The sequence below is a fragment of the Globicephala melas genome, chromosome 17, assembly GCF_963455315.2.
Source record: "Globicephala melas chromosome 17, mGloMel1.2, whole genome shotgun sequence".
Classification (NCBI taxonomy): Eukaryota; Metazoa; Chordata; class Mammalia; order Artiodactyla; family Delphinidae; genus Globicephala; species Globicephala melas.
The window spans coordinates 35131864-35146291 of record NC_083330.1 but is presented as its reverse complement, the minus strand read 5'-3'; the positions used below and the strand labels follow the sequence as shown (position 1 = coordinate 35146291).

Genomic DNA, 14428 nt, shown 5'->3' with positions numbered 1-14428 from the left:
TCCCATCCACGTGTAGATTATTCTGTTGAATATTTCTGGTTTTGAAGCCTCACATTTAGTTCAACTCTCCCACTTTTCAGATGAGACTGAAGTCTGCTGCGGGCCCTGGCTTTTGTTTTTTAAGGTAGTTTTCACATCCTTGGAGCCTTTAAACATGAGCCACAATTGCCCAGGCACACCCTCTCCCTGCCCCAATTTGCTTTCAACTTGATTATATTTGTCTATTTTTTTTAATGTTTTTTTTTTGGCCGTGCCATGCAGCATTCGGGATCTTATTTCCCTGAGCAGGGATCAAACCCATGCTCTCTACAGTGGAAGCACGGAGTCTCAACAACTGCCCAGCCAGGAAGTCCCCAACTTGATTATATTTGAATTCTACCTAAGCAGATCTAGATTCCTGCTCAGGGACCATTAAAGCATTTATGATCATTCCAAAATTGATGTTGGCACAAGTTCTCTCTGGTATTCAGAATTTGATGTCTCCTATAAACTTTGCCTACATATCTTTAAACAATTTAGAATGGTTATTGTTAAGATCAATCTCCCCTAATCCCTCTACTTCCCAAAGTAGCACACACTAATAGAAAAACAAGACTAATATTAAGTTTAAAGCTCAAACACAGTCTGTGTTTTCATGAATACAAACACAAACCCAGAAGGAAGAGAAAAATTACAACATTCTATTATTCTTTACATCATTTTATATGCATATTTCTGATCAATAACTGCTCCTTACACTGGAAATTTATCCCAATAAACTACTGCTTTAAGGCATACTTTAAGTCTCCAGCCAAAATGTGATCTAGGGGAAGTATGGTATGTTAAACAGCTAGAGACAGCATGGGTGCACAAAACTCACTTGCACCAAACTCACAATCAAGCATGCCAAGGCCCAAGTGGCATCCAGCCATCCCTTGTTTAGAAAACCAAGTTTAATTTGAATTACTTAAGCAACTGGATTTTGTGCTGATGCATTTTTCAGTGAATTGCGGGGGATGGAGAGCTTAGCCCAAGATAATTGAATTGCTAAAATATTTGCCTTCTGATTTAGAATTTTAAAGTAACCTTTGTTACAAATTCCCATATAATTGTTTCATATCCAAATTAAACCTGCCACATTTTCTCTCCCCTATATCCCTGATTGATTCAAGCTGCAGATTAACATTCCTTTTCTCTCCCCTTCAATTTATTCTGTCCATTTTTCAGGGTGTATTGAACGTCCTTACAATTCACAATAGAAATATCACAATAACTGCAGAGAAAATGTGGGCTGTCATAAACTACCAAAGCATGTTCTTGATTCAGAAATCCCAGAGGGCTTGTGTCTTCAAAGTAGATTTGTTCACATATAAGCCTCATTTTTACATTTTTAATTGTGATCTTATTCTCTATGGAAGAAAATGTTTCATTGGCTTTGATTTCCTTCTGATGTTTCTAGCCCAGTTTGTTAATATTCTTGGTTCCTGCTTTGTAGCCTTCAGAGCTACCCAAACTAGAAAAGTGCTTTGCTGTACTTCAGGGATGGGAGTGGGAATGAAATTGCTTTCTGGTTCTGAAACTCCTCAATTTTAAAAAAGCAAATAAAAACTTCCCAAAAAGGGTAGGTGAATGTGTTGCCAAGCTTGCCTTGTGCTCTTGGCTTTAATGTACAGAATTATTTAGAAGAGTTCTCATATAAAGCCATGCCAGTGAAAATAACTTTGCCAAATTTATCATAGGCTGCTACAGGCTGAGACACTGGCGCCACCTCAAAGAAATTCACATTTGCTAATATGAACTAGTAATTTTTGTTTTATTGTGCCTTTTGGGGGGAAACATCCTTTCTAATAAAAAGATACATCATCATTTCTCAGTATAAAAAATCAATTTTTGTATTGACAAGAATAATTAACCTTTTCCCTGTTATCTGTGTGGGACCAACTATCAGTCAAAAATTTAAATTTGATAAAAAATTTTATTTGGTCTTGACCTGCTATCTTCCTGCTCTCTGATTGCCTTCTCCAGAAGCTTTTAGGCTTCAAAAATTCACATAGTGAGACTTTTTCTCTAGATTTTGGTTTTATCAATTAGAGAATTTCCCTTCTAATGAGTATTAAAATAAACTTCAAAATTATTTTTCATTTTATAAAAATCTCTCAAAAGGGAACCCTAGTGCACTGTTAGTGGGAATGTAGATTGGTGCAGCCACTATGGAAAACAGTATGGTGGTTTCTCAAAAAAACTAAAAATAGAACTACCATATGATCCAGCAAGTCCACTTCTGGGTATTAATCCCCCAAAATGAAAATGCTAATTCAAAAAGATACATGTACCCCAATGTTCACAGCAATATCGTTTACAATAGTCAAGATATGGAAGCAACCTAAGCATTCATCAATAGATGAATGAATAAAGAAGATGTGGTGTGTATGTATATATATATATATATATATATATATATACCATATATATACAATGGCATAGTACTCAGCCACACACGCAAAAAAATGAAATTTTGCCATTTGCAACAACATGGATGGATCTGGAGGGTATTATGCTAAGTGAAATAAATCAGACAGAGAAAGACAAATACTTTATGATACCACTTATATGTGGGGTCTAAAAAATAAAGCTAAAAAATAGAAAAAAAATTTTAATTTGAGAACACAGGAATAAAATGATTTAACTGGTGAGTCAGGGTCCAAAGATAGAAGTGACTCATAATATTATTGTTTCTGCTTGTTTTACAATATATTGCATAACTGTTTATAATTTATTAAATGGGTTTATAACTGGTTGGGAGGGGATGAGGTGAATAGATGGAATTATTTTAAATTAAAAATAAAATAAAAAACATAGCATTTCTTTACTTCTGATGACTAACCCTCATTAATAGCAGATATTTTTTATGTTTTATAAATTTTGGAATCATCTTTATTTGATGATTAGTAAGTTGAAAAAAAGATATAATTTTGTTTTATTATTTAGATTTGCTTATCTGATTAACAGTCCTCTAGAGAGGAAAAGGATTAGTATCTATTACTTATATAGCACTTTTTAAAGTGCATTGACATAGAAAACAAACTTATGGTTTCCAAAGGGGAAAGAGAATGGGGGGGAGGGATAAATTAGGAATCTGGGATTAACAGATACTACTATATATAAAACAGGTAAACAAAAAGGACGTGACTGTATAACAGAGGGAACTATATTCAATACCTTGTAATAACCTTAATGGAAAAGAATCTGAAAAAGAATTACACCTGAAACAATGTAAATCAACTATAAGTCAAAAAAAAAGGATCTATTGGAAGTCTGTTCTATAATCTGAGAGGGAAGAACTGAGCATGTAACACTAACCTTATCTGATTCAAATTAATCATTTAAAATGTTCCATGGAAACAAGAACATCTGCCAGCCCTAAGTAACCAAAGAGATAGAGATTTTAGCTAATCAAACTAGAGAATTAGATTCTCTTAGTAGAACAGAATCAGGCATCCACCAGGAAGAAGACACTGTAGAAACCACTGCAGTGGCAGATGGAAGATACTTCAATATGAAGTGACCTAAGAACAGGATAAAGACAAAAGGCTATGTTTTCTCTCAAAGTTGACCGTAAGCACTGCTATTACTGGAATTAATTAATGCACATTTTGATTGGCCAATTCTGAATTGTTTTAGGAAATTTGAGTGTTCCAGCTGAGACTATTGGGAGTGGTGACTGGCACATTGTATAAGAGTCTCAAATAGTCTAGATATTAATTTATGTTCCAAGGAATATCAGTAACATATTCTTTATCCTTCATCAACTTGAGTAGCTTTCTTAAAGGATATAACAGTTTTGAGAACTTAGGAGCAGAAAAAATCCAAAAATATGTTAAATCACTCTCCTCTAGGTTCTTTGACCTGATGATCAAGGCCTCTATTTTGTCCTCTGTTCTATACCTCTGTACTGAGTTCAGCTCTCCTCCTTCACATCCCACCTAAATGATCCATGGGCAAGTTCAGATTTACATTATTATCATCAGATTCTTTTTTAGCCTAACTACACCAAAGCACACCTTCTAAATATCCCAGTGTGACCTATGCATGATGCAAAATCTATTTCTTAATCTAATGCTCAGATCACAATTTTTGACTTTGCAATATCAACATTAATTTTGAAACCTTGGCAAGAACCAAAGCATCATTCTTACCTAGGTGCCTAACAGTGCAGGGCTCTGAGACTTTGAAAAGCAAGAGCAACTTTTCTTTGTTTTCCATCTACACAAAGCATACCAACTTCCACCAACTGAGTAATGCAAATTTAGTCAGCCATCTAACAATATTTCTAAATCTGATTACATTTCAGTATGAGAACTTACAAAAGACCCCCAAAAGTCACATTACAGTGTCTGATCTACAAGGCAAAGAAAATCTAGCTTGCAGCTTAACCTTCCAAGAAAACAAAATTTAAAAAATCATACACAAAACACTTCAATGTAGCATTTTATACACATTGCCACCAGAGAAACGAGCTGAAAGACCAAATGTTCTCATATCCAGTTATCCAGCTTCTTTTAGCACAACTAGTGAAAAGAGGAATGATTATTTGTGTAATGTGAATATGACTGAAGTGGCCAACTTGTAACCTGCACTCATTTCTTTACACTGCTCATGCACAGACAAGCATGCTGTTCCCAGTCAGGAGATCAGGACAGAATCTAGTACTGATTTGGTTCTGTTGGTGCACACCTGGCATCACCAAAAGTTTTAACTCAGCCAGTCACCTGATAACTTACAGCTATTTTGGTCTACTTTTGTTTGATTTAGAGCTTGGAATTATATTGTTTCCAGTTTTGGTTTTTTTGTTTTAGTTTTATGCTTTCTTATAATGAATGAATCACTGAGCAAGATATTACCTAAATAACAAAAATTCAGAACAAGTTTCCAGCTTTGTGTTGCCAATTACTATCTATATTAACTACTTTACCAACTAATCAGAGAAACACACAAACAGAAAAGTGATACTATTTTTCACATAACAAAATGGCAAATTTTAAAAATAGTGATAATCAGAGTTGACAATGATGAGAGTAAATATTAATTGGTACAGCTTTTCACATTGATATTTGGCAAAAATATTTTAATCCAGTGATTCCATAACTAGGAATTGATCTCAATGAAATCATCAGGGATGCAAACTAGAACATAGGAATAAACCAAATCTTCAATGAGCTGTGTATAATGGTGAAATACCACAAACCACCTCAATAACAGGAATTAGATAATTTATTAAACTTCTATATATGGAGCTACTATTCAGCCATTCCTTGATTAAGAGCAAGAATATTAGGAATGGTAATACTCTCATTATAAAACATTAATGTAATTCAGTATAGAACATTACATTGTAGGAGACCAGAATATGCCACTCCAAAATATGCCTCTTTGGTATAAGAATTATTTTTAGCTTATTATTTTGAGAAACAGCAGACACAGGGAACCTCTGAGAACAGTGTAAGTTACCCTTTCATAGAGAAATTTACATTTATATAGAAAATCTCTGTTTGCAAGGGTGTCTTCCTCTTAGTACCAGGAAGAAAAAGATGATTCTAAATCACAAGAGAGTCTTATCAATGGAGAAGGCACTGATTTAAATCTGCATAATAAATCTTACCCATGTTCACTGTATTTTTCATGGTCACCTTCTCATAACTTGCTTCCCTCAACTCTTATTCCTTTGTTTTAACTGAAGATGGTATTTAAACCCAAATCCTAGCCACTTCTTTTGAGTTACTAATCCTGGAGTTTCTCCCATGTGTATATGAAATATACATGCTAATAAACTTGTTTGTTTTTCTCTTGTTAATCTTTTGTTACAGGAGCCCCAGCTCTTCAAGGATAGAAGGAAAATATACTTTTCCTCCTCTACAATATAAAATTAAATAAAATGAAGTCTGGTTGCTCTCAACTTCATTAACAAGACATTGATTTTCTTATAAAACTCCAATAGGATGTGACTTCCTGAGCAGTCGTAGATTTTAGGTCAGCTTCAAAAAGAGACCAAGAAGAATGGGGAATTATTAGGATAATATGTTGAAACTGGACACATGTTTCTATCTCAGGTTCAAGTGACTTTTAATAACTGATTGTCTGCTATTGGGACTCCAGAACCCAATTTTGACCAAGCCTCTGATTTGATCTATACCAGGGTTCACAATATGGAAAGAATGTGGTAAGGTGTACTGTTGTTACACTGGGCCACAAGCCTGGTAGATGGCTTCCATTAGAAGTTAGCAACATATCTGGTCACAGAAAAATTCAAGCTATTTTTTCCAACCATGTTCCCAAATTATACCGTATTTAATTGTTTATTACAAAGAATTGCTCCCCAAATTAGTAGATTTTACTAATTAGTTTCATACACTTAATCACATTAAAAATATCCTAAAAGATTTTATTTAAGCCCAAGTTGCTTTAAAATAGAAAAATCTCAACATTGTAATTAACCAAATTTTACTATGTGAAACACACACCCAAAATATATGAACAAAGACATACGGAAAAACTCACATGAAAGAATCCAAGTGGTCCAGATATATACGGCATTTTCATTCCCAAGAGATATTTGACTTGTGAAGTCACGACATGGGTGGCAGCCCCAGTTGTCATCGCACTGATCACAGGTTCTGTAAGCAGGAATGTGGCACTACCCAGTTGTAGCACAAACATGGCCACCTAAGAGGACAAAGGAAGATGAAACTTCCCAAGCTTCCTAGAAGGATTAATATCTGACACATTTTCATTTTCAATACACAGACATAGGGAACTGATGTGAAATGTGCTCCGTAAATTTTATATATTCAATAGCTTGAGTTTTCTTGAGAACATTACTAGTTTCCAAGATTCCCCAGATGTTTTGGGGTACAATTACAAGTGCTTCAGTTAAAGTTAACACAGTTTTTTTCTGAATATTGACTTTTTTTCCCTTTTCCTAATAATATATGTTACAAAAAAGGAAATATGTTCAAATCAGTTAATATATGGGGTTCTGTGGGGAAAAATAAAATTTGCATTATCATATCTATAATTTTTTTAAAAATCCAAAGGACATGATTCACTACTTTATACCCAGCAGGCTTAAAACTTCAAAAGCATTGAGGAGAAAAAGCCATTTCTTGAGTTTCTGCCACGTTCTGAGAAATGGAAACCTACTGTTTTGACTAGATACTCCATCAAGTAGCTGTAAAGGGCAAATATTAATAGGAAAACATCAGGACTTATGTGTATACGGAGAAGAGCAAAAGACAGAAATAGGTTAAAGGAATATGTCTTAAGAAACCCAGGAATCAGTAGGAAAGTCATTCTTCTTAAACTTTTCCTTTCTGCTCCTAGCATCATGCTCCATCGTAAAACTATTTCATGGCCAGACAAAATAATCTCATCTGAGTAGAAGCTGTGCATTGAGCTCTGCTGGACAAAAGATGGCAGTAAAAATCAATTCTCTTTTCTCTACTAACTACTAACATTGCAATGATTAGCGCAGAGAAAGAACTTCTAGGAGATGGCCTACTCTGACTGAATGCATCCATGTAAACTCAGTCATAGAGATTTGTTGTTTTGAAAGTAACATTAAATTACATTAATGAGTATCCACACTGGAAAATGAACACAAAGTGGGTCACGCTGATATATCCTCTTAATGTGTTAATTATAATATTTAGGTCAGGTCTTAAAATTCTTGTTGGAAAATAAGATTAACTATTAAAGAAATCAAAGGAAAGAATAGCAATGAGATCTCCTTCTATCAAAAGGTCACAGTGATAAATATGAGAAGTATAAAGTGCTATCTAAGTACCACCAGAGCATACATTGCAAAATATATCATTTCCATCATATCACAATGTCCCTTGGCCAAAAGCAGTAATACTCTAAACTTGTATTAGGGTGGAGTTTTCTGGGCTCAAATCTGAAAACTTAAGTTCTGATTCTGGCTCTACCACATCCTAGTTTTTGTGACTATAGAAAATCTGTTAAAAATTTCCAAGCCTCATGATCTATAAATAATTAGAATGATGTCTGCCCTATTGATATTGCAGAATTGTTGTAAAGTGAATGTGAAATAACATATGAAAGAGCTTTGAAACCTGTAAAATGTGCAACATATGCGATGTACCTTGTATGTCATAAGGTGCCATATATATTTACCCAGCATGGAAAACTAGCCACGAGATTTCAAAATGTAGAAAAGGTCACACCATATTTTCCACTTCTGGAGAACATGAACAAATTTATCAGTGCAGAAAGAAATGTATTTGAACTGTTTGCATCTATGTGTCAGTTTGTCAAATAGAAATGTCCCAAGGGAAATACCCAATCAATCAATAGTATAGGTACAGTTGGAACACACTGATTCATAGTCTGTTGATCTTCATCCTGAAAACACAATTAGTTAAGAAAAATACTGAACCAATTTTTCCCAAGTATCTTTCTACTAGTTAGTTACAAATTATGACACTAACTCTTAAAGGCCATGAGGATGAAATTAGCATATTATTGGGGTAAGATGAACTCCAGAGAGTTGGATTTTCATTTCAGCTAAATGCAGTATACAAGCAATCCAAATCGTTGAAATTGTGAAACCGGTTTGCATATATGGAAATTTATGCATACATGGAATGTTAGAAAGTTCTTATCTTTATGACAAGAAATCTTATTTTCATTTATTTTGAGAAGCAAACTCCTTTGGGAGGCCTCGTATAGATCATCACCATTTTATTTTCTGGTTTTTATTTGTTTCCTACTCAGCGTCTACTTAAAAGGGTTAATGATTTCTCATGCCTGAGAAACAAACATCACCTAACCTGAAGTGATACACCAACAACTTCCAGCTAACCACCATCTTCTAGTAGCAACTTCTTTATGTCATTTCCACAACCTGAAAGTTACAAATGGAAGGGTATGGGAAAAGTTCAAGATATAAAAAGAGTTCAGCCCTTTCAAATATTCAAAATATATGTACCTACCTTACAATATAAATCAAAAAGATTTAAAACTTATCCAAAGACTCAAAGTATTTTTGTAATATTCTACCCGTAGTTTTATACTTAAAAAAAAAATCTTCCCAGCAACGAATAAATTCCTAAAATGGAGAATTCTTGACTTTGAAAGTTCAACAAGCCCCTTAAGACCTCATTTCTGATACAAAATGTTGTGTATGTAAAGGATGATTGCAAACATGTGAGATTTAGCTAAAGAGAAATTACTTTCTTCTGGATGACAACATTCTCCACAACCCAAAACAATGGCAGAAATTTTAAGAAGGAAAAAGAGGAAGAGGAGGAGGGGGAGGGATAGGACAAGGAGGAGAAAGAGAAGAAGGAGAAATTTAAGAACTCCCCTTTCCCCAGCACCCAAATCTCAACAGTTTATTCACATCAAAATTAGGGATCTAGCATACAGAGGCTGAGGTACACAGGTTGAAGGCAGCAAGTACCTGTGCAACACAGGCTTTGTAAGAGGTGCCCACAAATGCAACTGTTGTTTCCAAGATTTTTCTGGAATTTAAGTATGTAAAATGAGGATCCTTCTAGAATATTTCACTTGGAAGCCTAGTTTTTAAATTTTATGCCAATGTTAAACAATTTTTAAGCTAATGACTTAATAAAGAGCTACATCAATGCCTTTTACTAATAATAGGAATGATGATAATTCTAATCTGGCTAGCTAATTCCCAAAAACTTGCCCATGCAACATTTTATGAGAAAATAAATTTCTTACAATATATTTCAGCTGTTTGTAGTAATGTTGATGTTCTGGGCTAATGCTGAAAACCTCTGACACACATTATCAAGGTTCACTAGCATGATACTATTTGGTAATGCTTTTATAAACACCATATGTTCTATATAAATTGAATATATGTCAGATTTCAGGCCATTTTTTGCAAGTGGCCTTCAAGTAGTGAAAAAAGAAAAGAGTGCATAGAAAATAGCTATACTATCCAAGTGGATGGAATATTGCATGCATTTCAGGTTTTGTCAGTTTGTCTGCAATCTGGCTCTCACATTATACCAAATCACTTATTTGTTTGTTCAGTGAATATTTATTGAATACCTACTAGGGGCAAGGCACAACACTGTTGCAGAATACAGAGATAAAGATATAGCTCACACTTTGAAAGAAAAAGTGAGATGAAATGCTGATGTTGGGAGCAGGGAATGTTAACCAGGAGCATAAAGAACTGTAATGTAGGTGTTAATAGGGAGGTAAGGTCTAAGAAGCTGTTTAAGTGGGAGCTAAAACCCTAAAAGCCCTTTGTTCTCTACTGAGTATAGTATGCAGGTTTGGGGGAGAGAGCTAAATTGTTCGTGATAATAGGAGAACAACTGAGTACTGTGTAGGGATATGGCAGAAAAAACCTCTGTGTGACAAGAGAACGTGAGAAAAAAATGTCAGGTGGATACCTATGAGGTTATGTGCTGTGGAATTCAGAATATAAAGTCCTTCTCCATACTATTCAGTAATAAAAAGGAATGGTCTATCAAGCCATGCAAAGACATGGATGAATCTTAAATAAATATTGTAAGCAAATGAAGACAGTCTGGAAAGGCCACATACTGCATGATTCCATTTATATGACATTCTAGAAAAGGCAAAACTATAGAGACAGTAAGCAGATCAGTAGTTGCCAGGGGCTTAGGTGTTGGAAAGTATGCAAAAGGTGAAACATAGGGAACTTTTTAGGATGGTGAAATTATTCTGTATGATGCTATAATAGTGTATATATGACATTAAGCATTTGTCAAAACCCATGAACCTTAATGTGTACAAATATTTAGAAAATCATTTGGAGGTCAGGAGACCCCAGGATGGAATGCAGAATGTGACAAAGAATCTAACCGATGACCAATGCTTCATTTACTCTCTATATATGTTTTGCTTTTTCTAGAGTGTCATTTAAATGGACTCATACAATGTACAGATTTTTAAGACTTGCTAAATATATGAACAAACCTCATTGAAAGGAAGGCAGAAAATGTGCTCATGTGAATAACTCTGGAAATTGGTAAAGAATGTAAAACCAAAGGCAAAAAAGAAACACTGTACTTGAGTTGATAAAGTTATTTCCTATGGGAGTAGAGGTTAACAATTCTGAAACCACTATAAATATACACTGGAATTGAAAAATCAAGTAAATGGATGATAGACAGTGAGAGCCAGGTTTCTCACTATTGCATAAGTTATAGACAAGCAAGGGGAGAAGGCTAGAATGATCAGTATGGGAGGGATAAGAGTTGCAGACATCAGTAGGAAACCATGTTTAGTTTAACACAGATATAGATGGATACATTTAGAAATATATAGGTATGTTTACATACTTTTGTTGATATACACACATATATGTCCTTGCTGTGTCAGCTGAAATGGCTTAGAAGCCAACAACACCCCTGTGGCACACCTCACACCCAGATCTTAATCTCTAATACCATTGTCCAATGAAAGAAACCAGATCTCCTTAGAAAAATGGCTGATTCTAGGACTAGGGTAGGAAATATACACTATGAGCCTGGATCACCTTGTAGTGCCAGAAAGTGAAAAAGAACTCCAAAACTAAATAACAAACAAACAAATAAGTGGGAGTATATTAAGGAGGGACATAGAAGCCAACTGAAAAAAAGCTCCCAATGTTCAAAGCTGGAACAATCTGAAGAACAACATAAAGTAGTACTGAATTATAACCCAAAGGATAAAATAAATATGCTTGAATCCATACTGATATAAATGATTGATTAAATTTTAAAATGGGAGAGCTGGAAAACTACTGTTCAGAAGAATTCCAGTAATTTATGTAGATAATCCCCACTTTTTATCTTAACGTAACTCTCACATGTTAAGAGTAGGCTGTGCATATTGACTTTTTTCCAAAAAATGCAGTACGGAAAAGTGGAAAATAGAGTAACTTAGAGAAACCTAACAAACTAGCGCTAGTTCAACCAGGTGATCCAGGTTAACATTAAGAGTGATAAGTTATGTTGATAGTCTATACTGTTAATAAGATGTGATGAGAATATCACTCTGTCTCTCTCATTTTCCTCCCCCAAACCCACAACCCCAGTGTAATCATAAGAAAAAGATCAGACAAATCCCAATTGAGGGACATTCTAGAGAATACTGACCAGTAGTCCTCACAACTGTCAAGATCATCAAACACAAGAAAAGCCTCAGACATTTTCACAGTTAAGAGGAGCCTACCAGGAGACAAGACAACCAAATGCAATGTGGTATACCAGATGGGATCCTAGAACAAAAAATAACATTAGGTAAAATTTAAGGAAATCTGATTACTGTATATGGACTTTACTTAACAGCAATGTATCAATCTGATTCATTAGTTGTGACTAATACACCGTGCTAATGTAGATATTAATAATAGGGGAAACTGTGGGTGGGTGGGGTATGTGGCAACTGTGTGTACTATCCTTGCAACTTTACTGAAAATCAAAAATTACTCTAAATCAAGGTTTGTTTTTTTAAAAAAAGAAAGAAAAGAAAAGAAAACCTCCTCTACCTCTCTCACAGAAACTTCAGGTAAGTCTCTACATTTCTCCAACATGCATGTGTTGCTTAATATGAATTCCTGAGTTCTGCATACATGGGGACAGGGGAAAAGAGGGACTCCAGAAGCTCCAGGCAGCTGGGTTTAGAGGCATGATATGTGTAAATAACCACACCAAGACAAGTCTGCACACGTATAAAAGAGAGGAATAGAAAATGTGCCACTAGTTTTCAGAAGGAGAATGAAATACTGCTGGATAGGGATAAAAGTGTATCTTGACACTTAAGGAATCCAAGAAGAAAGAAGTTATTAGAAAGCATTTCGGAAAGAGGGAAGAATGAGTATAAAGCAGGACAGCATGGGATATACTCAGAAGACGCGGCGTTGTTAGTTTAGAAGAACAACTAGACAAAAGGGAGTAATAAAAAATAAAGCAAGACATTTTGAAGTCCAAGTATGGAGCACCTTAAAAGTAGTGAAAAGAGAGTTTTCCAGGTGTGAGGGACATCACTCTTCCATACATTTATTAAACACTTAATTTTGCAAACAAGTGTGGCTCAAAACACTGGCTCAAAAATCAGAGCTGTGCTTTGGTAGGATCAATCTGATGATAAAACGTGAAACAACTAGCTGGTTTCAAAGGTTAGTACGAGAAGAGTAGCAAGAGGAAAAAGGACAAAAGCAGCTAAACTGGACATAGCAGGAATGGAGAACAGATATGAGACAAATATTGGATTATCCAGTAGGCAGACTTATCATATGCTTAGGAAACAAACACAAATTATGTTTTATTTGATTTTTTATTGTGGAATATATCAGAAAGTCACAGGGCTTAAGAATTATTTTATTTGGAATTGCATGTTTGAAGGCAGCCTCATAATCTTTTCAGTTCTCTGATTTTTCTAGAAAATAAAAAGCCTCTAAAGCAAAAGGCAGTGAGAATCAGAACTGCTAGGGATGGACAACAATTTGACTCTTCTGCCTTCCATTCTGCCGTAGCTAAAGAAAATGATAAAGATTTAAAATGGGGTGATTGGAGCATGATATTATTAGCCTTGGTGTGTGCATGTGTCTTCTTGTGGGGGATGGAGGGAGAAAATGATAAATTAGAAAAGGTAAAAATAAAATCTCAATTTAATTTTGGTTATTTGACATATGATACTACTAGCATTAAATTGATCTTATTCTTATACAAGTTATTCAACTCATGTTTATTCTGTACCAGCTGTTAGAATTATAGAGCTCGACAGTCTCTGTTATATAGAAACTAACTTGAATGTCTCCAGAGAGACATTCAAGATGGCAGAAAAGTAAGACGTGGAAATAACCTTTCTTCACACAAATACATCAGAAATACATGTACATGTGGAACACTCCTACAGAACACATACTGATGCTGGCAGAAGACCTCAGACTTTCCAAAAGGCAAGAAACTCCCCACATACCTGGGTAGGGCAAAAGAAAAAAGAAAAAAACAGAGACAAAAGAATAGGGATGGGACCTGTACCACTGGTAGAGAGCTGTGAAGGAGGAAAAGTTTCCACACACTATGAAGCCCATACACTGGCAGAGACGGGGGATGGCAGGGGAGAAGCTTCGGAGCCACATAGGAGAGCACAGCAACAGGGGTGCAGAGAGCAAAGCGGAGAGATTCCTGCACAGAGGATCAGTGCCAACCAGCACTCACCAGCCTGAGAACATTGTCTGCTCACCTGCCAGCCAGGACGGGTGGGGGCTGGGAGCTGAGGCTCAGGATTTGGAGGTCAGATCCCAGGGAGAGGACTGGGATTGGCTGCGTGAACACAGCCAGAAGGGGATTAGTGCACCACAGCTAGCCAGAACGTAGTCCGGGAAAAAGTCTGGACGTACCTAAGAAGCAAGAGACCATTGTTTCGGGGTGCACGAAGA

The 14428-nt window shown here is 35.5% G+C and overlaps 1 protein-coding gene across 2 annotated transcripts in view; it reads right to left on the bottom strand.

Annotated features, from left to right (window-relative positions):
• Positions 1 to 14428, bottom strand: part of SLC26A7 (solute carrier family 26 member 7) — a 308475-nt gene that overhangs the window by 90144 nt on the left and 203903 nt on the right. For both annotated transcript variants that reach the window (XM_060287458.1, XM_030862868.2), the window contains one exon: positions 6535 to 6699. In XM_060287458.1, the coding sequence (XP_060143441.1) occupies positions 6535 to 6699 (165 nt within the window). The remainder of the gene's footprint in view (positions 1 to 6534; positions 6700 to 14428) is intronic.